Here is a 27,550-nt window from a genome sequence, read left to right on the forward strand (position 1 = left end):
GGCGGGGCCAGAGGCGGGGCCACCGCCGCTCCGAGGGGCGGGACCTGCCGCGGGGGGGCGCGGCCAAGCCCCGGGATCCTCTCAGGGGCTGCCGGTAGCGGCGGGGCGCACGCGCACTGTGCCCTACGGAAGCCCGGAGGCGGCGCGGCCGGGGCCCAGCGAGGGGCGGTTGCGGGGCCCGTGAGGGGAGCGAAGGGGGGCGGCGGGCGCGGGGCTCAGCACCGGGCGCCTCCCGCCTCTCGCAGCGCCGCCGGCGGGGGCCGGATGCCCGTTGGCGGCAGGGCTCTGGCCCAGGCTGCCCGGGTGCTCGGTCGCGGCGCGGCCCTCGGCCTCTGCCGGCCGCCGCTCTCCTCAGCGGGGCCCCGCCGCTGCCCCCCCGCGGGCAGCCCCCGGGGCCGGTTAGCGGCGAGCGGAGCCTGCGGAGGCCGCCCGGGGGCGGAGAGGGGCGGCGGGGTCGGAGGGGGGCTCCCGGCGGTGATCGCGGGGCCGCCGGAGGGCTGCCCGGCCCCGGGGGGGGCGATGGCGGAGCAGCGGTACTGCGTGGACTACGCCAAGCGCGGCACGGCCGGCTGCAAGAAGTGCAAGGAGAAGCTGGTGAAGGGCACGGTGCGCATCGGGAAGATCGTGCCCAACCCCTTCACCGAGTCCGGCGGGGAGATGAAGGAGTGGTACCACGTCAGGTGCATGTTTGAGAAGCTGGAGAAGGCCCGCGCCACCACCAAGAAGATCGAGGACATCACGGACTTGGAGGGCTGGGAGGAGCTGCAGGACGAGGAGAAGGAGCTAATCCACAAGCACATCGCAGGTGAGGCAGGAGGCAGGGCCTGGGCCGCATTTCAGCCCTGCTCGTTTTTAAAACATGCCACCGACTGCCACGCAGCCGTGCATTTACTGTGTAATCCTTGCTGATTTGCTGGTGTGATCTCGTGAAAAGGTGGGTAGTGCTCTCTGTCTGATCAGTGCCTTAGCCCTAAAGTAAAGGGAAGAAGTAGGCACTTCTAGAATCACACTTTGTAATTTCTTTTGTCTCAACTGACTGTGCAGAAGGTCTCAGTGATTTAATCCACGTGTAGGCGCTTAAAGTTTCAGATAAATGCCACCAGAAAGCATCAGTTATGTTCTGGTTTTATCTTTCTCATGATCTTTAGTAAGTTACATAGTTTTTTTATCTTCTGCTGTCTGAGAAATGCCCCTCTGTCCCCAGTTGTTTTAGGACGTGTTTATACTTGTTATACAAGTATATCTTGTATATGTTGAGGGATGTCGGAGATTGTTTCTGACTGCTGGATCAAACCCCTACCTTGCTGTTCTACAGAAGCTACTACCAAGGCTGCAAGTACGCCGAAGAAAAAAGCAACAGTCCAAGCTAAGCTCACTCCCACAGGACAAATAACCAGTCCCTCAAAGGATCCGTTAGCTGCTGTCAGTCCGAAGAAGTTCTCTGGCTTCACAGGTAGGACTTAAAAGAAACTGATTCTGGGAAATACTTTTCTTCCAATACCAGCATCAGAAGTTTTTTTAACTTAGTTCAGTCATTTTTTGCTCTGTAGAAGGTGGTTTAGTTTTAAGTATTTTTTATCACGTTTGCCAAAAATTTTGACCGCCTTCGTAGGCTGTCAGTTTTGAAAGAACTGATGCTTGCACTTCTGATATTCCCAAGGAAACACAGTTTATGCAGTAACCCACGTCGTCAGAGTGACTCCAGTGCTATTTGTCCACTGGCTAATTTCAGTCGAATTGTGAGGGTACAGGCTAAAGATAGCCCAGGTAGAAGCGTTAGAGGTACAGGGAATATGAGCCTGTGGGAAACCAGGCTTAGCTCTATTGTTAGTGGACTAAATTGTTTTATGATTGTTTATTTTGATCACTGGATTATTTTTGATAAATGCTTGACAGATGTCAACAAAAGAGTTCTTGAAATTTTTTCCCGCATTTTAGCAGTGATCTTAGGCAAACATGCTTCTGTGAAGGGGGAAGACGTATAAAATAGAAATCAAATAGAAGTGTCTGCCAGCAGGAATTCCTTTTCACGAAGGCCTAACCATGTTTGGTAGAATTAAGGTCCATAAAAATCTGGTGTACTGTGAAGAGTAAGAATACTGGAAAAAATTGTACATTTTTTAAATGTAAATAAAATTTAAGGTCACAAATTTTGGTGTAGCACCTCATTATTCAGTTCCAAAGCTTTGTCACCATACTGGGGTTGTTCTTTTCAGATTGCCAGGCACAGGTGCCCTCATCTTCAAAGTCCGCCCCATCTACTTTAAAAAAAAAAAAAAAAAAACTTTTTATCTTTCATTCAGCCAAGCCAAAGAATTCAGAAGATGTCCCTGCAAACTCTTCCCACAAGTCTAGTCTGTCTGCAAAAAAAAGTGATCCGAAGCACAAAGACTGCTTGCTGCGAGAGTTCAGGAAGCTCTGCGCCATGGTTGCCGACAAGCCCAGCTATAATGTGAAAACGCAGATCATCCAGGACTTCCTGAAGAAGGGAACTGGAGGAGGTACGATTCTTGTGTGGTATTTTCTGCATATGAAAGCCCTCTCAAAATTAAACTTCCAAGTATTATTGCAAAAGCAAGGGTGAATTAAAATCTGATTGCTCTGTAGTCCAAGCTGTTAGCTGTGATGATTTCTGAACTGATGCGGATAAAATTTGCAACATGAACTGTTTTTTGAAAAACAAATTCAGATCAGATAAGAAAATGACTCGGGCCAGGACAGTGGCAAATGTTCGTAAGTGCCATCAAATTTAGTGCTGAAATCAGATTTGGAGGGAAACTGTGGGTGTTTCTCCTGAGAAATGGCCTTTCATGTAAAGCAGAACAATGTGGTGGAACAGGTAAGCCCCAGCTGTGTTGTTTTTTCCCCAGTCATGCTAACGAGCACAACTAACTGTAGATGAAAATAAATTGTGACAGTTTCTAATGGTTTGTGCTTTTTTCCAGATGGTTTTCATGGTGACGTATACCTGACCATTAAGCTGCTGTTACCAGGCGTCATTAAAATTGTTTACAACTTGAACGATAAGCAGATTGTAAAGCTGTTTAGTAGGATTTTTAACTGCAGCCAAGAGGAAATGATCCGGGACCTGGAACAGGTGAGTACAGACAGCAGTTCTCTTCATTTGTGCTGTTCAGTCCCTTAGTTTGGAAATTGTATTCTTCCCCCCCTCCCCCACATGAAAGATTGTTAGCTTAACTGTTAGAGTGGGAGACAGTGAATCTTTTCTGTTCTGTTTGTTTTAGCAGTTTTCATAGAGCTTTCTGCCACCTGGAAGCTTTAGAAAATGATGTTTGAACAGAAAGCAAGACTTGAACTCACCTGCAAAGCTTTAAAAAGCAAGACTAAAATATCTAGGCAAATTAGGCTGCACCTGCTTTGTCTAAACTGCTTTGTCTAGTATGTTTCTCTTTTTAAATGTTTTATATTGCTTTTGTTAATATCACATATATCAAAAACTGACTCAGTTAATAGACCTGTTCCTATGAGCTCAAGTTGGCTTATGGGATTAGGTTAGGTTTGTACTATCACCAGTGCTTGGATGTGTGCATTTAATTCCCGTGCACAGGAACTGATAATTGATTATACATGCTTCTGATTCTAGTGCAAGATGGAAGAAGTTGGTTAATTAGCTAGTGAATATAATTTTTTCTCTTATCTTTATTGCCTTAGTATATACTGCCTTCTAGAGACTTCACTAGACTGATTGAGATTCTTTGTTTTACAAGAGGATTTATCCTGAGGAAATAGAGGGTCTGTGGTGCTGCAGCAGTGTAATTTAAAAAAAAAAAAAAAAAAAAGAAAAGAAAAGCATCAACGAGGTGATACTGGTGCTCTTACATATCTTATTTTGCAAGTGAAATAGCTGAAAAGATGTACTCTGTGTCATGGCAACTTCATTCCAATGTTTGGTTACAATTCCTTCATGCAATTGGAGCATCATTCATGTGCCCTCTTCTACTTACTGGTGGTGTCTTACCCGTTCTCTACGTGTAGCTCTGACTCTCATTTTCTTTTTTGGAGACAGGGAGATGTCTCCGAGACCATACGCCTCTTCTTTGAACAGAGCAAGTCTTGTCCTCCGGCAGCTAAAAGTCTCCTGACCATCCAAGAGGTAGATGAGTTCCTAATCCAGCTATCAAAGCTTACTAAGGAAGATGACCAGCAAAGTGTGCTGCACGATATCACTCGCAGGTAAGGAATCTAAACAGCCTCTGAAGGTTTAGACTAAAACTAGTAGTGGTTATCAATAGTTCACAGACTAGAACAGGTGAAAAATTAATCATAAACCACAGAGACTGAACTTTACATCTGTAAGCCGCTATCAGTGGTTTGATTGACTCCTTGACCTCTGAATAGCATGGAGAAACATGTATGGCTCCTGTTCATGGCAGAATTTCATCCTTGTCTGTCAAGACATTGTATCAGTACTAGACAAATGGCTTGCAAAACTGCCTTAATGGTACTTAGCTGTAAATCAAGTTGCTGTTCCTAAGTAAGTTGGGAAAAGTCTTCAAGCCATTTGGACGTGTTGAAGGTTCTTGGTCTGGCATAGTTTGTGTTGATTTGAAGCTGATATTACTAAACTTACTCTTGATGCATTAACTAACAATTTTGGAAGGCGTTTCAACACAGAGGCAGAATTAATATTGGCATTCAAATGTGAATATGCTAAAAAGCCATTTGTGTTACTCTTGTGCCTCTGTGTCACTAATAAAACACTTACTCCTTGGAGCTTAAACCCTACAGAAGGGAAGGACCTCTTTTTATGGAGGCCTTGCCCAGTTTCCTTTTTTCAGCTGGAAAGTAGTGCAGATAAGTGTCTACTATCTCTGAATCTTCTCTCTCACTTCAGATGTACGGGCAACGACCTGAAATGCATCATCAGGCTAATTAAGCATGACCTGAAAATGAATGCTGGTGCAAAGCATGTGTAAGTCCCACCTTTTGTTGTGAGATAAAAGCAGAAGTGAGCATTAGCCTCATAAGCCATGGGCAGCAGACCTGAGATTGATGTGTTTTGCTCCTGTCCTTGATTTGTTAAAGGCTGGATGCTTTGGATCCAAATGCTTACGAGGCGTTCAAAGCGTCACGCAACCTCCAGGATGTGGTAGAGCGAGTCCTGAAGAACCAGCAGGAGGCCGAGAAGATGCCAGGGCTGAAGCGAACCCTCAGCGTGCAGGCCTCCCTGATGACCCCAGTGCAGCCCATGCTGGTAACGTTGGCTCCCCCGCAATGGTGACCTACAGCAGAGGAAGAGATGGAGTTCTCATATACGCTGTCAGAGGCTGTCACCTTTGGGAATCAGTAGACAAGTGATTAAATGTAGTGGGAGCTAATAGCTGATTTTTAGGTATAATGCCATTTTTTAGTGTTTTCTGCCACAGGGCCAGTATTTAGTGCAGCTTCAGTGATGCTGCAGAAGCTAAATCTTGACTTGATTTCAGTCCAGAAGTGACTTGTCTGTGTTGGTTTGTTTGCTATCATCCCAGAAGTTGATCCTTTATTTGGAAATGCTCTAAGCTTTTTGTTGGATTGGAGATTTGTTTATATTTTGTTTGAACAAATAGGAGATAAATATTCTACTTCTGAGCTAAGTGCACTCCTACAAAAGGCACAGAACTTGCACCTTCAGGCATCTGGAGGAGATAAACACTGAAAAACTATAATTACTTGAGCATATTCAGACAATTTAAAGTAAATGACTAATTAAGAAAGGGAAAATCTGGACTGGATATCAGAAACCCTGGACAGAAAGATGTAAAAAGGACTTGATAGTTCATTCATGAAATTAGGTAGGAGTAGCTTTGTTTTTAAACATGTCAGCCAAATTTATTTTGAACTTCTCTCTCCGTATTTCTAAGGCTGAAGCCTGCAAGTCAATTGAGTATGCCATGAAGAAGTGCCCAAATGGCATGTATGCGGAGATCAAATACGATGGTGAGCGAGTGCAGGTCCATAAAAATGGAGATCACTTCAGCTACTTCAGCCGGAGCCTCAAACCTGTCCTTCCTCACAAAGTAAGCACCTATAAATTGCCCCATCTTTTGTGCCAGATTTTACCCTTCTCCTCCATAAATATGACTGAATTTCACAAGTTCCTATAGGCAAGGAAGATGCCTTTTGTTGTAGGATTTCTTGTTTAATTTCTGCAGATACTTGAATCTGGAAAGGCAACATTTAATAGAACTGTAACCAATTTGTTTTGGTGGCTGTTAAGCCTTGAAACTACAGTTAACTTACCTGCTTTTAAGTCCTCTTTGTGCAGTGCATTTGGGTTGACTTTAAGCCAGCTGAGTGACTTTGTTATATTTGTTCAAGTCTCCTTTTTTTATTTATAGACTGTGCTAGTAGTCTGTGCTGTAGTAGAAAGTAAAGTTAGTGCAGATATGCATACACATGCCTCAGAGACTTCTGGAGAGAACATCTGCATTGGAGTGAGTCCATCTCTTCAGTTAGTAGACATCTATTTTTCTTCTTTTTTTTTTTTTTCTTCTCCCTCAAGGTAGCACATTTTAAGGACTTCATCCCCCAGGCTTTCCCTGGCGGGCACAGTATGATCCTGGATTCGGAAGTTCTTCTAATTGATAACAAAACTGGCAAGCCACTTCCTTTTGGGACTCTTGGTGTGCATAAGGTAAAAAATAAATAAATAATGAATCCTTTTTTATAGTTGGAGGCTGTAAGGCTGTTATTCTGCTGACTTAAACACACTAGCATGTGTTCTGTTATCACAGGCTAATTTAAGAGATCTGGTGCTTACTAGAGAATTTGGAAAAAAATAAGATCCCTGAGAAGCCTGATTTTAAAGAAAAGGTACTGTTATAATACAATAGATTTGATATTAACTTAATCACAGGCAAGATAGCAAGAAACTTCAGCTCAAGATTTAGGAAAAAAAAAAAAAAAAGGAAGATCTTGCAATTCTGTCATTGCTTATAGTTGCCTGTAGCAATATATAGCAGATGAGAGGACAGAATGATGCAGATATATATGTAGTCCATATAAGAATGTCTAGATTAAATAGCGTTTAGGATGAGGACAGTAAAGTGACAATTAAACTGTAAGTATTTCAAGTTAAAGGAGACATTAATCTGAAGTCTCCAGAATGCTTGTTTTTGTTGTTGTTGCAGCAGTAGTGATGGATGTTAGCTTGCCCGAAGTCATTTGTATTTGTTATTTCTCTGTCAATAGGAGATTAACATGTTTTATTTTCTTTGTGCTCTGATGCATTTGGTCTAAATCTGAAGCCTATGCTTATTATAGCTAAAAGATTATAAGATTGTGGGGATAAAAATACATCTTCTTTGTTTGTGATTTTTTTTCTAAAACTCCATGCTGCTACGAGTGCAGATTTCCTTTAATTGATCTTAATTGTCTTGCAGAAAGCTGCTTTCCAAGACGCCAATGTTTGCTTGTTTGTGTTTGACTGCATCTATTTCAATGACATCAGCCTGATGGACAGGTATGTGTGTGGCACAGTGTGAGAGTAAGTAGCCTGACAGGTTTCCCAGCATGAACTTGCTGGAATACGCTACCACTGCAGAAGCAGCAGTTCACTTCGTCTGTTAAGGCTGCCCATTTACCTCTGTAAATTCAAGACAGCATGGGGTAATCCTTGCTGCGCTAAGGGACATCGCTATAGTAACTGTATTTCAGCTGAGCTCAGTGGGGTTCAGTACTCAGCTTATCTCATGTCCTCTGAAACTAAATACACTCGTCTTACAGATTTCTATTTTTATATTTTTTTCCTGGAGGAATGCTAAAAGAATTGATTGTCTGTTCTAGAACTCTGCAGAATAAATCATTTAGTTATTTAAATAACTTTTCGCACTGTTCACGTGACTGGTACTTCATGTTGAAATTCATTGCATATCCTTAATTATCTATCTCTATGTTCCAGGCCTCTGCGCGAGCGTCGCAAGTTTCTACATGATAACATGGTTGAAATCCCCAACCGGATCCTCTTCTCAGAGATGAAGCATGTCTCAGTGAGTCTGATGTTAAATAAGACAGTATACATGGTGATCTCATAGGTTGTAGTCTTAGTACTTCACTGCTCCTTTACCACATGGACTTTTGTATAATTAAGACTGCAAATCCAGCAGTTCCGTGTCTATCAAAATGGGTTCTGCATGTGGTCTGTGTACAAGAATTTTTAGGCTAGTGTCTTGTCTCAGCTACAACCAAATTTAGTAGAGTTTTAACTTGCACATCTTGTTTTCTGTCATCTTAATAATTTTTAAACATTGCAACTTTGATATTGTTAGGACCAGCCTGTTGTAATTTAGTCTGTAATTTGTAATGCTGTGCCACATAGAGAAGACTGAAGTAAGATTGAAGGGAACTAGACTGCTTCCAGCACACAAACTGACAACTTCAAGTGCCACACAGCTCTTACTTTTGTAGCACGGATAAATCCTGAGTGCTTAAAAACTGCATTTAGACACCAACATGCTCAATTTTTTTTTCCTTTGATTGTTATGCACAGCCGTATGTCCCATCATTTTTCCCTGCTGCTGATTTCTGGAGCACGTTGCTTTTACTGGAAAAACGCTTGGACATTTAGGGCAGAGGTAGCATTTTGGGAAGAAGAAAAGACTGTGTCCCAGAGCAGTTGGACAGAGAAGTAAACAGGCACTGCTGGCTCAGAAGATCTGATCTTGAGTATATGGGACATGCTTAGGACACAAAGTCAGTGTGGCTACCTCATCTCTGGGGAGTACTTTTTGTTTTTTTTTAAGTTAGCCAATTATTTTTTTCTTGGGACATATTCCTAGCTTAGTTACTGGATGTGCCGCAAAGAGAACAGGTATGGGACCCTCCCTGGAAAACTATTTTATTAAATTACCTGCTCATCTCTCTGTAGTTGCTTTAGTTTCAGTGCTACCACTCCAAGTAGAAAGCCTGATGACCACAGCCATTTGACAGTCTTGGTCTTTCCACAATTCCTTTCCTTTACAGAAAGCTTCGGATCTGGCAGATATGATCACCCGAGTCATCCGTGAAGGACTGGAAGGACTGGTGTTGAAAGATATAAAGGCAAGTGCATATTTATTCCTAACTGGTTTATGCTGGGAATCAGGGAGTAAAAACAGAGTGCTGCGTACTTAATCTAGGTTTGAACTGAGCCCTTTTCTGTTTTTAAGAGGTTTTTAACAATGCTTGAAGGGGGATATGCAGTAGCTTTACCTGAATCTCAGTTACTGTCATTTCTTTCCTGAATTTTGGTATTGCTTTTCCTTTGTTCTTCTCTTGGCTGTCTTCTGTCATTAGACAGAATTCCACTTTTCTGAATTTCCTGATGTCCCTGAAACTTTTTGAACCATCAAGTCTGTTTGTATGCACCTGTAGCGATATGGTCCAGCATGCAGATTACTGAACTGGTAACCAGAACAGCATTTTAATTGCAGCTCTGCTGCTAGTCCCTCATGTGATTCTCTGCTTTGCTCAGTGCAGTCACCACTTCTGTGAAGTGCTTGGAGGTCTGTGAATGAATCATACAAGGCTGGGCATCCTTGAAACATTTCTGGATACTTGTATGTGCTGACATCCAGTCCAAGTTGTTCCTTATATATCTGAGCACTTCAGTGCTCTGGTACTGCTAAGCCGCATAAAAGCAAGGGCCATCTGAGGAGACAGGATATCATTTGTTTGGTGGGTAGCTTTCTGAATGAGGGGTTCTTGCCTTGTTTTGCACAGGGTAATTATGAACCAGGAAAACGGCACTGGCTGAAAGTGAAAAAGGACTACTTAAATGAGGGTGCAATGGCTGACACAGCAGACTTGGTGGTGCTGGGAGCTTTCTATGGGCAAGGCAGTAAAGGTAAGTCTTTGGAGTTAGTTAAAGTCAGAGATCTGTCAGTTCAGAAAAATCTCAAGCTTTTTCCTACTCCAGGCTTTCTGTAGCATTTGGACACCTACCATAAGACTGGCTCTTACAGTGACTGTCTGCCACAGCCCATCGCATCCCAGGCTATTGCAAGCTGTCTGACTTCACTGTGGCTTAGTTGGCACAGAAAAGCATTAGGTCTTGGGTTGGTGGTCTTGACTAAAGGCTCTCTGTTCAGCTTTTTGTATGTGCTGATGCTGTGAAGCCATCACAGACCCAAGGTCCTTCAGCTCCCAAAGATGAAAAAGAGTTTTGGTTCCTTACCTTTCTTTTTAAAAAGCTGTGGCTTATCCTGTAGAAGATGTGAACCACTGTGCTCTCCCCTCCTACAGGTGGGATGATGTCCATTTTCCTCATGGGCTGCTATGATCCCAAGAGTGAGAAGTGGTGTACTGTGACCAAGTGTGCTGGTGGCCATGACGATGCCACCTTGGCCCGTCTGCAAACAGAGCTGGATATGGTGAAGATCAGCAAGGTGAGATGGCCTCTGGCATGGAGGCGATCAAAGGAATGCTCAGCAAAGGACTTAGTAAAAAGCTTCCTCCTGCTGAGCTGCAGTTGAGGTGCTGATTAAATGCAGAATTGAAGTGCTCTGCCAGGACTGAACGGTGTCTCAATTACAGCTAAACTGGGTAAATTGCTCTAAAAACCTACATGAGAACTGAGATGTAGGTGCAGCCATCTCCTGAAGATGATGCACTGCCTGAGATTTGTACTCAGACACTGAGTGGGAAGCCAGGCACCATCTGGTTCCTGCTCAAAGTTTTATTGGGAAGAGCAGCGCAAGTACCATTTTTTTGGCATATTGCAATCCGTGAAGACAGTCACTAGATGGGGCTGCAAGTGAGAAATGCTTGTCAGGCTGTTGTCTTGCGGCTAGATAACCTGAAATGTTGGAGTTAGACGTCTTTTGTGAGTGATTGATAAAGGTGACAAATCTTATTTCTCAAGACCTGACATACAAACAGCTGAATTTTAGTATTCATTTGACATCTTGAAGGTCATTTGCATCAAGGGTATAGAATCTTGAAAATGTCTGGTTTTACATGAATTACAATTGGAGAGTAATGTGGTAGTGGTTTTATGTTTGGGATGACAGTAGTTGACAGATGCGTTGCAAGAAATTTTTGTGATTCTCTAGATGAAAGGAACTGCTGCAGGTCCATGCACCTTGCGCTGCATGCTGCAGCAAATTTCATCCATACAAAGGCAATGAAATACGTATTTGCTAATTTGCTACCACATTTTCTTTCAGGAACCTCTTCTGTAGGACTAGGTTCGTACATGATCATAAGTGCTATCATTTTGTTTTTGTGCTCTTAATAGGATCCCAGTAAAATTCCAAGCTGGCTAAAAATTAACAAAATCTACTACCCAGACTTCATTGTCCCAGATCCAAAGGTAAGTGCTGACATTAAATGACTGTTTCCCAGCCCTGATATACAAACATACTTTTTGTAAGTGTACAGATTGTCACTGTTATAAAAATTAGTCCTAAGCTTGGAACAGGAAATTAAGCACAACTTCTTATCTGAATCTTGCATGTGCATTTGAGGCTAAGAGCTTCATGAGGAAATCATACCAGCAGCACCTCTGGGAGACACTCTTGTGCATCAAATCCTTCCCAGAAGTGAACTAATCTACTTTAAATAAGCAATTAAAGTGCAGTTAAAACAGATGAAGCACACTCGTAACCCAGAAGTTGCTATTGTTGTTTTACTAAATTTACCAGTATGCTTTGTGCCATGCATGTCTGACAGAACATGTGTTATTTATAAATTGGCATTGTGTATTGGCTGAGGATCTCTGAGTCATTGGAAAAAAGAAAATAGAAGTCTTTTGACACAAGGTGCCCAGAGGGTCCTTGTAGAGCTCTGTTGTTCTGGGAGGGGGAGTAAAATGTGGGGTGGTTTTTTGTTTTGTTTTGTTTGTTTGTTTTTTAAGAAGTAGTGGAATTCAAATGCATTAATGTTAGTTCATGAGAGCACAAGAATGCGACATGACTTTCTTCCTTGATACTGTGTTTAGAAAGCCCCTGTATGGGAGATCACAGGAGCTGAATTCTCTAAAGCAGAAGCCCACACTGCAGATGGGATCTCCATTCGCTTCCCTCGCTGCACCCGCATTCGAGATGACAAGGACTGGAAGACAGCCACCAACCTCCCGCAGCTTAAGGTGAGTTAATGTGTTATGCTTGCCTGCAGCGTGTCTGCAGATAAGTTCTGGCAGCAGTCTGTACTTTAAAAATCAAATACTGATAGGACATGTAATGAAGATACTTGCTAACTAGTATCTACAATGGCATGTTACATTTTCTTATTTATTCTAGGCTCAGCCTGCTTCCTGGACTATTTTGATGTGAATCTTATATTTTCATGGGGCTTCTTGAGTCTCTTGAGCTGTTGGGTTGTGTTGTGCACTTTCAGGAAAGTTTGTGCTGGCAGATAGTTGTATCAGCTCTTATAACAGCCTTCATGGTGAGGAATTTCCTTCCTGAAAGAGGTGACCTTATTCTCTTAAGTGGTTATGGTCATTCAGTTTCCCGTTAATTGCCGAGATTGGGGGAGGCATCTGGGAAGTGACTAAGGGTAGCCTGGCCCAGTTCCACGGCGGAGGGGCCAAATGGCAGCCTGCCTGGATCCCTGGTGCGGCACCCACCCCACACAGCTCCTATACCTCCTTTAGTGATAGAAACCGGTTGGCTTGTTGCCATCCCCAGCAGTAAGTCAGCTGTCGATGAGCTCTGTTCTCAGTCTAGTTATTGTCATTTGGGCTGTCTTCACACTGCCTACAGGGATACTGACAGCAGATGCAAGTGCTTGTTACGCCACTGAAGGAAGGAGTGATTCAGCCCATCTGCTGTCCAGCAGTCTTTTTGGCTCCCTGTGCAGGTAGGGGAGAGAAAGGTAAAATACCCTCAGACAGACTGTTGCCTGAGTGTTGGACAATGGGTGTTGTCTGTTTTTCAGTCCAGGGAGCCAGGTGCTGAAGAGTTAGTCTGACTTGCTCTGTAGCAGGTGGTGAAAATATGTATGGCTTCCCTTAATGTCAAGTAGCTGGGTGGAAAGCAGAGAGTTACGCTTCAGGGGGGTAAAAAAAGGAAAACAAGAGGAGCAGATGCATTACTGCTCATGTCCAGTATCTGAGATTTCACTGTGGCTTAAAGGTAATGCTTTGTTTCTGGTGGGACAGGAGCTGTACCAACTCTCCAAAGAAAAGGCTGACTTCAGTGTTGTTGCTGGGGAGGAAGAAGAGTCCACGGCTGGCAGCAGTGGAGAGAATGAGGGAAATTCCAGGTCTTCCACGCCACACAAGGCTACTAAAACTCCCCCAAGCAAGTCACCTGCAAAAGCCAAGAAGCCAGAAGGTAAGACAGTACTTCCCAGGGAGAGGAGCCTCAGGATACATTCTATGCCTTCTGTGAGATGCTTGAAGATCCCATGGCCGCTTTTACATGCATGTCAGGGTTAATGAGCAAAGCTGATTCGATCCATGGTTTGGCCAGTGTCATTCATAGCATGGGCTGAATAGCCACAGCTTTGAGGTGTGCTGAGATTGGGAAAAGATGCAACAGGACTGATAGGACTGGTGATGCTGTTTAAAAGGCTGGTGCTCAGGCAACTCATTCCGACAATTAAAGCTCTCTGAAATAATGCTGTCAAGAGAAGATACCTTGAACTTTGTAGAGTCTCAGTTATAGCTAGTATCAGAATTACTTTGGTGTGATTTCTCTAGGACTGCAGTCCCTTTTAATCTTTAGATCAAGGTCCTTAACAGAATGTATAAGACTGGTCTGAACAGCAAACCTGCTGCTCCTGTTCCTGCAGATCACGTGCCTTATGGTTAGACATTTTTGGCCAAGAAACAGTATTTAATTTTATTCGAAGGTCGTACATGTAACAGGACACCTGGAGGGGATTTCCAGGTATTAGACTGCAAAGACATGAAACGAGTTTGCTTCACCAGTGTGCTCACTGGGGAATAACTTGTATCAAATTTCTGAGCAGTCTCAGAAAGGCAGTGTGGTGACAGCAAGACAGAAAGCTGAACAACAGTGTAGTCTTTTGGAGCTGAGGGCAGGAAGGTGCCCTGGGCAATTTGCAGCAGATAAACGTGTCTTACTAGCTATGTTTTAATTCACAGATTTTTCAGAAAGGGGGGAAAATTTGCCTTTTACGTTTTCCTATCCTCATTCTTTTCTAGACAAGATCACAAGACAATTTTTTGTTTTTAGGCACTAAAGCAATCACTGAATCCCCTCAAAAGCCAGAGGAGAAACGAGGAGAGAAGCGAAAAGCATCTGAGATGGATGACAATGGAAAGAAGGTATGGACAGCTAGGAAGCAAACGCTTCGGGGCGGGAAGAAGCTGAGGCTGTTTCAATTGTCTGTTCACTTTTGCCTTCTGTCTGGCAAGTCTTTGAAATATTTCCATAGCAGCACCCTAAATTAAAAGGAAATGTAAAGGCAGAAATAGCAACAATGCGCCCTCTTGTAGAGGAAAGAGATTTCTGCAGCTTTTCTTCCCTACCTGCAAAGTTGACACAACTGGGTTTGTTATGCTAAAGGCTCTGTTCATCACCCAACAATGTCCTGCTCTACAAAGGCAAAGTGCTGTGATTGCTGAGTGGCTGCTCTTGAGTACCGCATATAGAAGAGATGGGAGCTGTAAACGGAGAGAGCCGTCCTTTCTAGCTCATTGTGCAGCAAATGGTGGGAGTGGATTAGGAATCACAAGAGCTGTAATTATCTGATAAGCTTGGAGTAGCTATTTGCTACTTGATGTAAACAGCAAGTCCACTCCCAGGGTTGTTATGTTCTCCTATTTTAACTAAGAAGCATCAGCCTGTAAGGGCAAAGGCATTAAGATCATGTTTACTGGACCACATCAACATCATCACTAAAGGCAGTATTTGCAAGGGCTGCTAATGGGGTAATAATTCCCCTTAGCAAGGGAAGCACTACTCAGTTGCAGCATCTGGCTTTCAGAGGAGGTGTATGGGTGTAACTCTTCTGTATGATTCAACAGCAGGCCAAAGTCTAATTTATAGACATTATCGTTCTAAGCCCATGCCTGTCCTTGGGGACTGCAAGTAGACTTGTTCATGCCTCAAAGAATTCAGTGTGATTTCCAGACCACTCTAGTGTTTTATCAACGTTTGCTTCTCCATCCTCTTCCCCAATACACAGACACTGCTGGACATATTCACTGGTGTGAAGCTGTACCTATCGCCCTCCGTGAAGGATTTCAACAAAATCCGTCGCTACTTCATAGCATACGATGGTGATCTTGTGCCAGAGTTTGACACAGCCTCAGCAACGCATGTTATAGGGGACATTGATGAGAATCCTGGTGCTAAGCGTGTATCTCCCAACTGGATCTGGGAATGCATACGCAAACGGAGACTGGTAGCCCCATGCTAGCAATCTGGGGCAGCTGAGTGGTCTTTACACTGCTATACTTCAGGAACTCCCTGAAGGGAACAGCTGAGAACTAGGTAGGTGGAAGAAAGGGTGAGATTCCTCTGTGGGGATGTGAATGGAAATGAAATGCTCAAGTCCATCAGAGGTAGTTATCAAGATCCATAGCAGCTATATGGAAGTAATTAAAACAACTCTGAGGGACACTACTGCTGAATCCATTTTTCTGCCCATAATGTAGACCAATGCACTTAATATCTAGGTGCTGGTTTCATTTCCTTGGGTTTTTAAAGTTAGGGTATTTTTATAAATAAAGCAATAAAACTGAAACAGCTTCTCCTGTACTGTCAGGACATCTTTTCTAAAGGTTATTCTCTGTCGGGACAGGACACCAGACCACCAAATATCTGAAACTATAGGTTGTAATACCAGGATAATTGTGCTGCATGGCTACAACTTACACAAAGGACATGTCCTTCAGCTGGTCTGACTTTTATTTTTTCCCCTATCTTGTAACATTCAGCACAGATCTATAATACAGTAGCAGTTTACACTTCTGCATAGGTTTCCTATTAAAAAATGAGGTACCAAATAAGCTTCCCTTACAACACTTGGTGCAACATTATTTGATCATCCTCTTGCAGTGTTTGTTTTCTAGAACAAGTTACTTGGGTTTTGCTCTTCATGTTTCAATTAGTAAAAGCTGAGACAGGAATTCTGCCATCTGGATCTCGTAGAACAGTTGAGACCTCCTTAACTGAAGCTGTTTAGAACTACTCTTAAGTACTTGAATATTAATTAACAATAAATTAAAAATCCATTTTTAAAACCTGTTTTGCATATGATGATGTGCACTTGCTGGATAATATGCATGAGCTCTGAAGGTGCAGGCTCAGACTGCATGTGTATGTATAGTAGATGCAAGTTGACCAGTTTATTTCCTCTCAGTTGCCTTTGTTTTGAGGGTTCACAGACTACTTTCCCCTTTGTAGTATTCATAAAGTTAAGATGAAGTTAGGGTTCTCAGTTAAACTTTTTCCCCTTCAATATCTACGTACTTGTTTGTATCCCACTCTATAATGATACTTAATCACAGGGTATCCCAAACTTTTTTCTGGTTAAAAATCAGAAGTACTTCTGTTTTGTCCTAGCTTGTTGGCAACAGAGGCAGAAAACAAAGTTAACTAAATCACATTTCAAGTTTATTATAAAATTATAAACCAAACTTCTGTACCAAAACTAGTAGGTTTAACCATTGTAGTACCAAGAGGATTTTTTAAGAGAAAAACATGCCATTTCAAGTAGAATATTAACTTTAAAATATTTAAACCATGTACAGTGTACATAAAGCACATAAATATTTCCATTTACTTTATTAGTTTAGATCATTATATTCCTTTGGATTATTAATCAGTTTCTTCCAGATTTTGATTTCCCTTTAAAAACAAGTCAGTCGTATCCATGAAAGAGAAAACATTTTTGCAAGGGAAACAGTGTAGTCAAAAAAAAAAGTGCTTTTCCCTTCAGAAAGCACACTTCAGACTCATGGTGGGTATATCTTCTCATTGCTAAAATTTCAACCATCGATGTGCAACTTGATTTATCTGTTGTAGAAAATAAACCTACTCTCTACAATAAAAGTAGATCTGTCCACAGGAGAATAATCTTCTTCCTGTTAAATACCCCCCAGTCCTGAGTTTATCGAAAAAGGACATGAATTTTCACAGTGAATTTACTAATGAGGCTGTTCGAAGCTTTGTATGTATATTCCTGTACCTCTTGAAGAGTAAATACAGTTAATGCTTACCTGCATGTTTTTAACATGATGCATTGAATTGTATCAGTTCTCTCCTCATGCTGGAAGCTGTTAAACCTTAAGCCGAAGATTAGAGAACAACCTGAACAGGGGAAGAGGTGAAACTCAGCATTTTCATTTAAATAAGCCTCAGCAGCTTATTTTTTATCGAGGTCAGAGGCCACCTCAATAGTGGAGAGGTTCTGTTAACTACTGAGTGACAGATTTCTTCGTCTGAAGTGCTTAACTCCTACTTGCAAAGTAGAGACCCTCCACTCTGTGCCAGTTGAGAAGTGAGTTGCTACTCACGTGATATTTCATGTTAAATATTACAGAAGTTTAATTTACTGTTAACTCATTACCACTTATTGCAAAAGTAGAAGGCTTTGGTGATCATTTCTACAACTGCACTTTCCAGTACTCCAGAGGCTTTAAGTCAACACTTGTTTTTATGCTGTTCCTCTGACACCCATGCAGAGTATGTTTGAACGCTCAATGATCATCAGAGCATAAAGGGGAAAGTTGGATAGGAAAAGCCTGCAGCAGAAGGTACTCAACTTCACACATTACTTGAACTGAGTATGCAGTACCACAGTGGCTGAAAAATTAAGGCATCAAGATTCTGAAACTTATACATGTTACCAGCCAAATGGACGGGCTACTTGCAGGCCACTGAGGGAAAAATAGGCTAGTTACAGTTTTCTGTAGTAAGGCTTCCAAAGGAACATGCTCTTCACAAGGATAGCTCTAAGATCTTGTGATTGTCACCTGTCAGACCACAGAGTCTCTTATCCACCCTCACAAACAAAGATCACAAAATAAATTGTTCTTGCTAAGCAGGCTTAATGCAAGAGGACTAAAACTGAAAAAAGGGAAGCTGATTAATACACAGAAGCCTCTGCACTTCACTTCTGCTCATTTTATTGATTCAGGGGAAATGAAGTTTGCCTCTGCCTTCTTTCATGTCTCTTCTAAAAAGAAAGTCACCTGTACTTAAATATGATTGTGTAGCAATAGAATTCTTACACTTCAGCTGTACGTTTTCCTCACAAAACCAGAAAGACTCAAGCTGTAGCTTCTTAACTCCTTAATCACATGAAGTCAGTTCAATTTTAAAGCAACTACTGGCATAGATTGTAAGGAAGCCTATGAATTCAAACAAATTAACAGCAGGCAAACGAGATATTCCCCTTCTAGTGGCACAAACAAAAAAAAACACCAGGCAAGATAAGGCTGTATGTTTCACAGTCTCTCAGTCCCCTTACATATTTCAGTAATACAGAGCCCACCTTCAAATAAAATGGTACATTTTTCCACAATTCTACCAGGCTGGAATTAAGCTCATTCTGAATATGGAAATTGGAGGCAGGCTGCCTGTCCTGCAAGCATAAGAAGTTAAATTGAAAAAAAATTTATTAATTGAAAATTAAATTGACGGTAAGTAGTATGTTGCATAAAAACAACATGGGGGAAGTAGAATCAGAATTCAGTAGCAGCAAAACACATCGCTTTTTGAGACCCCAGTCTTATTTTATTTATTATTCAGGGGAAAATCAGAAGCTTCAGTATCTAATACTTGTGGTGGAAAGACAGGCATCTGTTTATCTCCCACCAGTGGATCAAGTTACTCTAGAATGGTGGTTGTTAATTATTTCTGTCTGCTGCTGGCAATAACCTCCCAGGAGTCCAGGCACTGTGGTGTAAAACGGTACAGCGGAAAGGGCACAGCCAAACATAGCTTGAGTAAGAGCAATTTTCCCCAAGCTTCATTCTTCCCTCACTTCCAGCTTCCAATATGGTCCACAACCTAATCTCTGACCTAATTATTTGTAGTAATTTTGACCATTTCCCTAACAGCAGATGAGGCTTTAAGGCATCACCAGTCTTCCGCTTAGGACTTAAAGACATGAACAGCCCTTATCACATACTGCCTGCATATGGGACATTCGCTCATTCGCTTTCCACACTTGGTGCAGGTGACCATGTGGCCACATTCTAGCAGGACACAGTCAATGGGTAAGTCCATGCAGATTTTGCAGAGGTTGTCCTCCATGCCAGGGAGCCCAGCACCACCTAAGTGAACAAGAGACCACAGTTTGCATGAGACACAGAAGGGTATGTCATTGTGCAATCTGTGAGTTGTCTTTATCAAAGGGCTTCTAATGTACTTTGAACACTGAAGATTTGGAAAAAATCCCCTTTGCATCTACATTTATGTAGGTATACCTGCTCCGTCAAATGGGAAGAAGTAGAAGGCTTTAGCTTTTACACGGTACTTTCTGTATGATCAAAACAGAAGTACCACTGAGATTCTTAGCAGCGACACAAATGAAGCAACATTAGGAATATCACTTACCTGTTTGATCATCAGTGTCAGAAACTGCAACAAAAAGAAAAAATTATTTGGTGGGAATAAGAGAAGCTGGGAAAAATTACTCAAGCAGTACTATTAAGCAGGAGGTGAAAGCCTTGAAGGGAGATTACTAAACCAAAACAAACAAGACTCCTTTTTCCTGATCCCCATGCAGAGGTTTGCACGTTCTCTGATTAGGACAGGTTCTTCAACGAGCAAGAAACTCTCTTCTACTGAGCTTACGTAATAGCTACTGCTTTGCAGAGATAAGCGACTATCTAGAGTGATATCTCAATTTTTAAGACAGGCGGAATTTATGCAATGTAGCTTCCTAGAACTACTCTTTAAGTAGCCGCTTCTGCCAGTTTCTTTGATGTTACACAAGCTCACCAATACTGTTGAACACAGCTGAAACATATGCACACACTGGGTAACTAATCAAGAAAAAGTGATAAATTCTGTCAAAAGTACAAAATGCACTGAAAGAACACAAAAATGAGGTGGTTGTCTTAAATCTTTCATCATATGTGTAGGACAAAGCTTGGAGAGATGTTTAAAAAAACAGCACTGCTTTAGACAACAGCAAGAAACAAACCTCTCTCTAAAGTAAAAGCATTAAAATATACTTCTAAATATACTTCTGTAAACAACTTGCAAGTCAGGGGAGGGGAGAAGAGAGAGGGGTGTTTTTAAAACTAATCACCAAGAATTGCACGCTGGGACCTGAAAGTCAAGCGAGATGCATTCTCTACGCACTTCTAGCACGCCACTCTCTCTTCATCAGTCAACCGTGCAAGCGCAGCAGGTGCAGGTCATGCACAGGAAGGTTCCCCTTGTGATTAAAAGGACAGAACCAAGGGACAGATAACCACAGCTGTTCAGAAGCAGGAGCCACAGTCACCGACTACACGCCTGCTCTCTGCAGACCAGCTACTTTTCACTGGTTTTAAGCTAAGGCATTTTCTGGCTCACTTTGTCAGTTACCACAAGTCAAGTGATGAAAGCTCACTCTAGCTCTTGCAGTCCTGTCTGTAGCCATACATCAGCTGTTCTGTGGGTGCTGCAGCAACCAGTGCGATCTGCCACAGCTGTACAAAGTCCTGAGTTGGATGGCATGTGGTTCTCCTTTATTCCTACTATGGGGAAATAACTCTCCACAGCTTGCATAATGCTCTCCTCTTGAACACACACAAATGGTGGCAAATAGTTTGCCACTTTCATTGTAATTCGAGTTTGATACAGTGCCTCTACTCTCACTTGCAAGAAAAAGAAACAAGATAAGTTCTACTCTCTTCTGCAACTGCTAGCAGAAAGGGAAAACAGGTACATGCTTGCTAGATTTCTTACCTAGATGCTGAAGGTCTTTTTCTTTGTAAAGACGAGTCACCCTCTCTAACAGCTCCCACTTTTCACAGCAGCCTTTGTAGTTGACAAAGTTGCGAGCAAGAATTTCCTTCAGCTGTCGCACAGACAGTGCATTGATGTCTCCAATGCTTGTTAGATCAGAAAGAGAAGCCTTCCTCCCCAGCACCAGGTTATCTCCCGAGTGAGTAGACTGAAAGGGAACAAAGATGGAACAATTCTTGCTCTCAGCAACCAGCACTACAATTTAAATAAGCTTTCAACATGTGCACTAGCAGGAATTAATGTTTGGATGTACATGTAACTTTGATTATTCTGTGAATCCTTCCATTTATCAGAAATACAAATCCTAAGATGGAAAGAAATCATTCCTATAATTATAGTGTCCAAGTGACACCAGTTCTTTCTGTATGTGGAGGACAGGATGATGCTATAGAAGGGGGTTGGTTGCGTCTGCAGGTGGTCAGGCTGAATTACTGTTTAGTCACCCATCTCTGTAGTAATGATTCTGTGGTGGCAAATACAGCAAAGGAAACTTGGTGTTCCTTGTTATCTGTCTAATTCCAGGTCACAAACCTGTGTCTCCTCCTCTGTTGGTGCTTCTGGTGCATTCCCAACTCCTGTCATATCGACTTGGCTTGGAGACACATACCCAATTGCCTAAAAGAGGAAATAAAGCTTTCACCAACAGCATGTCTCTGTCCAGAGGGAAATAAGCGTGATAGTTCAGTACAACTGCAAACCCCACCCACTGGAATCGCAAACTGTAGCACGAGGTAAAAGCTAGGCACACTGGCAGAAGATACTTCCTGTGCAGCACTTAGAAACAAATAATTTTAAGATGAGTAAAACAATTTTTAAAAATGGAAATGCAGCATCTGACCCTCCAAAGTCCCACTTAATTTAAACCCTGGTAGAGTACTTTTACAGTAAGGTCCCACATGATGTTCTTGTGAGGCTGGGTCAGGAAGAGAACAAAATCTACGTGGACGTAAGACAGTAGCAGGGCCCCCGACAAGGTCACGGTGCAAGTCCTGGCACTGCTATGCAATCCTTCACTGCGAAGTGGCTGCAGCACGTGACCCGCTGTGATATCACAGCCTGACTGCACACCCAGTATCAGTGCAAGACTCCTTATAAGACCCCTCCACAAAAATACTCAGAGACATCAAAGGTCACCTTCAGAGTAACCACACAGAAGTACCTCCTCGGCTGGGTTCTGGATTGGACAAACAGGAGACACTACATGAAGGAGCAGCAGAACCAAAGCTGGAGAAGGGGCAGTTGCTCAGAGCACTCAATAAAGTGAAAGGAACTGCAGCGTAATTCCAGCTGACTTCCCTCAGCTGCTATCCTTCCCCTCTGGTTTCCCTACTGAGGAAGGAGACTGCAATGTTACCATCCTAGAGAGGTGATAACTGGTTGATATTTACAAAGTCAAGGAATAACAATGAAAGGAGTTGAACTGTAGTAGGGTGTCCTGTCAGTCGAGAAAAGAACCTGTAATATGTTACAGGACAGTAAGGGAAGACTGCAGAGCTGAATGTGCAGGTAAAAAATTGGGATGACAATATCCAGAAAACAAAAAAGGCCCTTTAAATAATAACAATAATGTAAATAATAATATAGAATAAAAAAGGAGAAAAAAATAATGAACCTCTTTATTTTGTACTAGATATATCTGCTGAGGAAGCAGAAGGTACAGACGCTTCCACAGCTCCGGTCCACAAGGAACTAAACATACCTATTAACTTATGTAATAGGACTGGGAGCAGATGTCAGACACTGAGTAAACTTCCCATACGAGATAGCAGAAAGACAAACAAAGCAAAAATCAATAAAAACAATTAGATTCAAATGCCCTTTACAAGGTTCCTCAGAACAGCATTCATCGTCGACTGAAGACTAACAACAGGCTTGGGGTTTTGTCTTCTATTAATCTGGGTGCAGGAGATACCAAAAACTTTGCCCATCTCACAATAGGCTTTCCCAGCAGTTTCAATTGCAGGATTGCTCTAAACTGTGCTTGCTGTCTCGCACATGAATTCAAGAGTAACAACAACTAATACCTACATACAGTTGTCAAAAAGCTGTCAACATCAACACACAAAGATCTGTGCACCAACACAGACATCACATACCAAAGGAACCATTAGTCACAGGAAGTAGCTAGTGGCAAAAAAATATGTCTCAAAGGACTTCAAAATATTGATGTTCTCAGAGTGAGCGCTCACTATACTTAGCCCTGCCCACCAAATTAAATGCCACTAGTGCAGAAATTCCACAGAAGTGGCACATTCCACTTTGGTGCAGCAGCATGGCAGTGTAAAACAACTCTCCTAATTATTCTGTAAAAAAATGTGAAGTCCTCACTCCGAATTTATTAATATTAAAAAACACCACAACTGAGAAAAGCATGTGTAAAATGCAATTGAAGCATTTTGTCAGCTGCTCTAAACAGAAGCCCTCTTGCTTTTTAAGCAGGCATCCATAGTGTTAAACTTTTATGGCACATTACCTACTTGGAAACCTCATGCAGCATCTTCGTAGTTAATCCAAAAACAGAGATGGACAAGTATGCGAAAGATGCTTCTGGTTAGAGACTGTACCTGTTGATTTTCCTGAGCTTGTGAACTTGAGATGGAATCTGCAGACGCTGGAGACACATCATTTGAGGTAGAAGATGCTGTGCTGGTTGGTGGGAGAATCACAAAGTCTTGCTGTCCAGAGGCACTAGTATTAAATGAATTTGTTCTTATCTGATCTTCCTGGTTAATTAGTGGCTGCTGGCCAAGAATCAGAAATACCAGGTCCTCCTTTTCACGACACAACTCTGTGGAAATCTCATGGAGTGCCAAATAGTCTCGCAGATCCTTCACCTTCATCTTTATCAGCTCTTCCCGCTGGAAAGCTGTGGCTCGGAAACGCTGACAGAGGTGGCAGAGGAGGGGACCACCTTCAGTCTGGTTTGAGCAGGACGTACAAAAATTTTTCTTACAGTCCAAGCAGATATGCTGGGGAAGAGAAGGGAACAGAATCAAAGGGATCTGCCATGCTCTGAGACAGCAGGGCACAACAGCCACAGGCAGCGCTCCCCTGGCACCTGGAAGCCAACATAAGCCGTGACCCCTATTAGGGCATAATCAAAACCTAATTTACAACAAAGTGCCAAGTATGCGTGCATGCTCCTAGGCGAGGTAAAGGACTGACCCTATGAGCAGACCACTAAATTCCTCACAGATGTTAGAGAAGCACTGCGTACACTAGAGACCTACCCAGAATTAAATATATCCTGAAACAATTCCCTCAAATGACAGGAGATTTCTGCCCACAGTCTGGACCTGTTCATCCAGTTTAAGCCACAGATTAAAGTAAGAGAGATTGAGGAGGCAGGAGACTGCAGAGTACATCACAGCCAGCTATACATTGCTTCATAAAACAACGAAACACTGCTCTGTGCAGTAAGAAAGCTCCAGCATCAGAGGGAACTACTTACAAACATTTCTCTGTTGCTTTGTACATGCTCCAAGCTACCCCCCACCCTTTTTTTCCTCTCCAAATTGCTGCAGTCACTAAATGAATCTTCTTTTCACCATAAGAGGAGCTGTCTGACAAACAGAAAAGAACTTAACATTTATTCATCAAAACCAGCTATTTATTTTAAAAATAATATGCACGCTGTGTGGCAATGAGCTACTAGACAGAAAGCGTTGGAAGTTTTGGAAATATTAGGCCCCAGATGTTTTAAAACTTTTCAGATCAAGTTCCATTGTTTAATGTTTGTATTTTATTCTGTTCTGATATCACTCAGGGCTCGATTTTCAGAAGTTCCAAGCACTCACAGTCCATGTTGACTTCTGCAGAAAGTGTTCAACACTTGGGGAAGTCAAATCCTGCACTTTCCAATAGGAATAGCAGCAGAACAGCCACATTATGCACCCTTTAAAAAGTCCTGAGGGGAAAAAAAGAACCGGATTATTTCAGTGCTGGTTAAGGAATGCTAACTCACAGTCTCAGAGAAGACCAGCAGCCCTATGAAACGGAGCTCAACAGGCGGCACCTACAGACGTCATTTCCTTTCTTGTCCTGACAGGGCACATCATTTCTACCCTGAAACGGTCACCTCTGGAATGAGCCAAGTAGGCTCACGTTTTCCTTCTTTTGAGGTTCCTCGTTCTGAAAGGGTTTGTGCATATGTTTGCTTGTCCCAGCAGGAGCTGGAGCAAAAATCAAAAAGGCTTCAGAGAGACCAGTCAGCAGCAGTCACCTTGTATCACTAGAGTTGTAGGCTGTGCTTAGATATTTATCATTTATACCCTTTACTTCTACATCTGCTTGGGAGAGATAAATAGTTTTCCCTGTTCTATCTATGAGTCACCATAAATTTGCCTATTTATCCTAACGTCCTAATCCTTCAGAGCTGTACAAGGAAAAATATCCATGAAGACTTGGAGAAGCAACAAATACAAACTCATAGACAAACGAAAGTTTCATGAATTGCTCCTAGTGATTAAAGAAGATTTATAATTTCACAGTTCAAAGAAAGTAGCTGCTTCTCATGTTTTAAAGGTGTAATACACTACTTGCCTACATAAGCTCCTTCTGACCCCTTTACAGCCTGGCAGCCCCCCTGCCCCACACCACCCATACAATTATAACCGCCAGACTTCTCATTTAGCCCCTGTAATAGACTTAAAATGACAGTTAGTGGGAAAGGTCCCAGCTTCCTGCCTAAGCACATTAAGACATGAACATTTTTACCACAGAGAGAATCTCACGCGGACGTGAAACCTCATCTCAAAATTGCTGTTTACTTGGGGGCACGCCACACAGAAGTGCCTTTTCCTGTCTTGCTCTGTTGCTGATGGAAGTCAATCTCCACATACCATTCAGTTTTGAAAAGTTTTCCGTAACTTGGTCATTACTAAAAGAAGCATTGGTGACTTCTTTGACCCCAAGGTTGGAGGGACAATTCATTAATTTGAAAAGTTTTGGGGCAGGCACGTGCCTGGAGTGGGGAAACAAACACTCCACAAAGGCAGATTAATGGAAAATAACCACGTTAACAGCACTTTCCTTCTGTCAATTGCCCATCCTGACAGGAGAGCAACCAGAAAAACTGAGGAAAAAATATATATATGTATATATGTGTGTGCGTATGTATATATATATATTCTGCTTTACTCTGTCTGTAGGGTAGCCTTCCCCGTGCTCTGCAGGCTGCCACTTTGGCTCCCAAGGGAACTGTATGGCCAAGGACCTTCTAACCCAGAAAACGCCTACTTGAGTGCTTCTGTGTTTAGCTATCACATGAGCGAGCACAGCACAAGGGCTGCATTATCCAACGTACTTTTTGCAAGCCATTAACAGCAATAACACACGTTTGCCTTAGTTATCAAATGATACATTTGAGAAGGCAAAATAAAAGCAGGCTGCTAAGCCTCTGACTTATCAGCTCGCCACTAGGGTTCATCTTCATTCCCAGCCTGCATCAAAGTGTCAGGTATTTAAACACACACAGAAGCTGCTTGCTGCACCCTAGCATTAAGCAGCTTTTACAGCTTTTGATACATCTGTTGAGCTCTGAAAAGGCAGTGACTGAAGACCACGTTCTCTTCAGAACAATGCATTTCAGATGTGGCAGTAAATTAAAGCCTGTTACTAAAAGGTCAGACCACTTCTGAACAATTTCGTATTTCTAACTTCGTATTTCTAACTGGTAGCACAATCACAGGGTGGTCAAGCAGAAGCAAAATACTTTAAATCAGAAGTCTGTCCCGAACGTAAGCTGCTGCTGGTGGTGTGCTCTGACAGCTAGTCTCCCAGAGACACCAGGACAGGGCTTTGATACACTTGGCTCTTCTCCATATGCAGGGTAAAAGGAAGAAATGCCAATATTCAAGCTTTCAGCACAGCTAGTGTTGTTTGGTTTTGGTTTTTTTTTTTTTTTTTTTTTTTTTTTTCCCCTCAAATCTTACACTCCAGCTTGCCAGGAGTTTTTTTCTGGAAGCATGCAAAGAACAGCATCTTCCTGAAATGTCAGCCAATTTAAGCCACTGAAATCAGAAAACGGGGAAGGAACAACAATCTGACATATCCCCCAGAAACTCCTGCCATGGCTTTCCATTAGCTGAGAGGGAAATGAGGAATGCTTGTTTCAAATTTAAAAGATTGTGGGGATTTTGCTGCAGAACACCAAGATCAAAAAAGTCAGCTAACGGAAGAAAAACAAAAACAAAACAAAAAATGGAGATTATTTTTGCTTCCAAAATTAAGCTTTACATCTTTTAAAGATGCTCCAACAGTTACTAAAAAGCATTTTACAAGTCCATGCTCATTCATATGTTCCCTACCCTAGTTCTTTTAGTTGGTGCCATGTTATATAAAAATTAAAAATACAATTATGATTAAAACTCAAGAACTTAAAATACAATCTTTCTGCCTTTGTTTTTAAAGGCAAATTAAGTTATCCATACAGTCTGCAATGTGGAAAGAATTTGTTTTAATCCGCTGTATTTCAACATAAACATCAGCTGGACGTTAGAGTTCAAAGGTACTGCCTCTCCTGGGACAAAACACAGTTTTCTGTGGTCTTGTTGCATCAAAGTAAGATTTCCTGCCTTTCTCCATCCACATCAACAGAATTAAAGAATTAACATGGCTTACAAACATGTCAGTTTTTCTATAAGTTGCGTATACAGTTCTTTACATCAAATCCTCCTCTGGAG

The 27,550-nt window shown here is 42.3% G+C and overlaps 2 protein-coding genes across 19 annotated transcripts in view; one reads left to right on the forward strand and one right to left on the reverse strand.

The window, feature by feature from the left end:
• Positions 1-116: 116 nt before the first annotated feature.
• Positions 117-15,656, forward strand: LIG3 (DNA ligase 3). 2 transcript variants are annotated; one of them, XM_080563475.1, is made up of 19 exons: positions 117-805; positions 1,316-1,453; positions 2,304-2,501; positions 2,946-3,097; positions 4,028-4,194; positions 4,856-4,933; positions 5,047-5,215; positions 5,865-6,020; positions 6,506-6,637; positions 7,386-7,465; positions 7,904-7,991; positions 8,965-9,042; positions 9,703-9,826; positions 10,225-10,367; positions 11,219-11,293; positions 11,921-12,067; positions 13,085-13,259; positions 14,127-14,218; positions 15,082-15,656. In XM_080563475.1, exons 1-19 carry the CDS (start codon positions 265-267, stop codon positions 15,313-15,315), a joined length of 2,967 nt encoding a protein of 988 aa, XP_080419601.1. In that variant the 5' UTR covers positions 117-264; the 3' UTR covers positions 15,316-15,656. The 2 variants fall into 2 exon arrangements, 1 of the variants encoding a protein (XP_080419601.1); XR_013941265.1 differs by lacking the exons at positions 14,127-14,218; positions 15,082-15,656 and adding an exon at positions 12,687-12,783 and having other exon boundaries at positions 13,085-13,221.
• An 836-nt stretch (positions 15,657-16,492) lies between these two features.
• The window catches only part of RFFL (ring finger and FYVE like domain containing E3 ubiquitin protein ligase), a 33,145-nt gene continuing 22,087 nt past the window's right edge, over positions 16,493-27,550 (reverse strand). For 13 of the 17 annotated variants that reach the window (XM_080563495.1, XM_080563493.1, XM_080563503.1 and 10 more), the window contains exons 3-7: positions 23,432-23,836; positions 21,399-21,482; positions 20,808-21,015; positions 19,464-19,487; positions 16,493-19,180 (exon numbers count right to left, since the gene is read on the reverse strand). In XM_080563495.1, the coding sequence (XP_080419621.1) occupies positions 18,999-19,180; positions 19,464-19,487; positions 20,808-21,015; positions 21,399-21,482; positions 23,432-23,836 (903 nt within the window). In that variant the 3' untranslated portion in view covers positions 16,493-18,998. Of the gene's footprint in view, positions 19,181-19,463; positions 19,488-20,807; positions 21,016-21,398; positions 21,483-23,431; positions 23,837-24,664; positions 24,775-27,550 lie in introns of all 17 variants that reach the window. The other 4 variants (XM_080563500.1, XM_080563501.1, XM_080563505.1 and 1 more) reach the window with 3 other exon arrangements.

The sequence above is a fragment of the Anser brachyrhynchus genome, assembly GCF_964034855.1.
Source record: "Anser brachyrhynchus genome assembly, chromosome: 20".
NCBI classification, from domain to species: domain Eukaryota; kingdom Metazoa; phylum Chordata; class Aves; order Anseriformes; family Anatidae; genus Anser; species Anser brachyrhynchus.

Excerpts from the sequence above, each read along its gene's own strand:
- LIG3 (XM_080563475.1), top strand. The coding sequence starts at position 265 with ATGCCCGTTGGCGGCAGGGCTCTGGCCCAGGCTGCCCGGGTGCTCGGT. Across the intron at positions 6,638-7,385 it reads GGACTCTTGGTGTGCATAAG|AAAGCTGCTTTCCAAGACGC; the intron begins GTAAAAAATAAA and ends ATTGTCTTGCAG. Across the intron at positions 9,827-10,224 it reads CTATGGGCAAGGCAGTAAAG|GTGGGATGATGTCCATTTTC; the intron begins GTAAGTCTTTGG and ends CCCCTCCTACAG.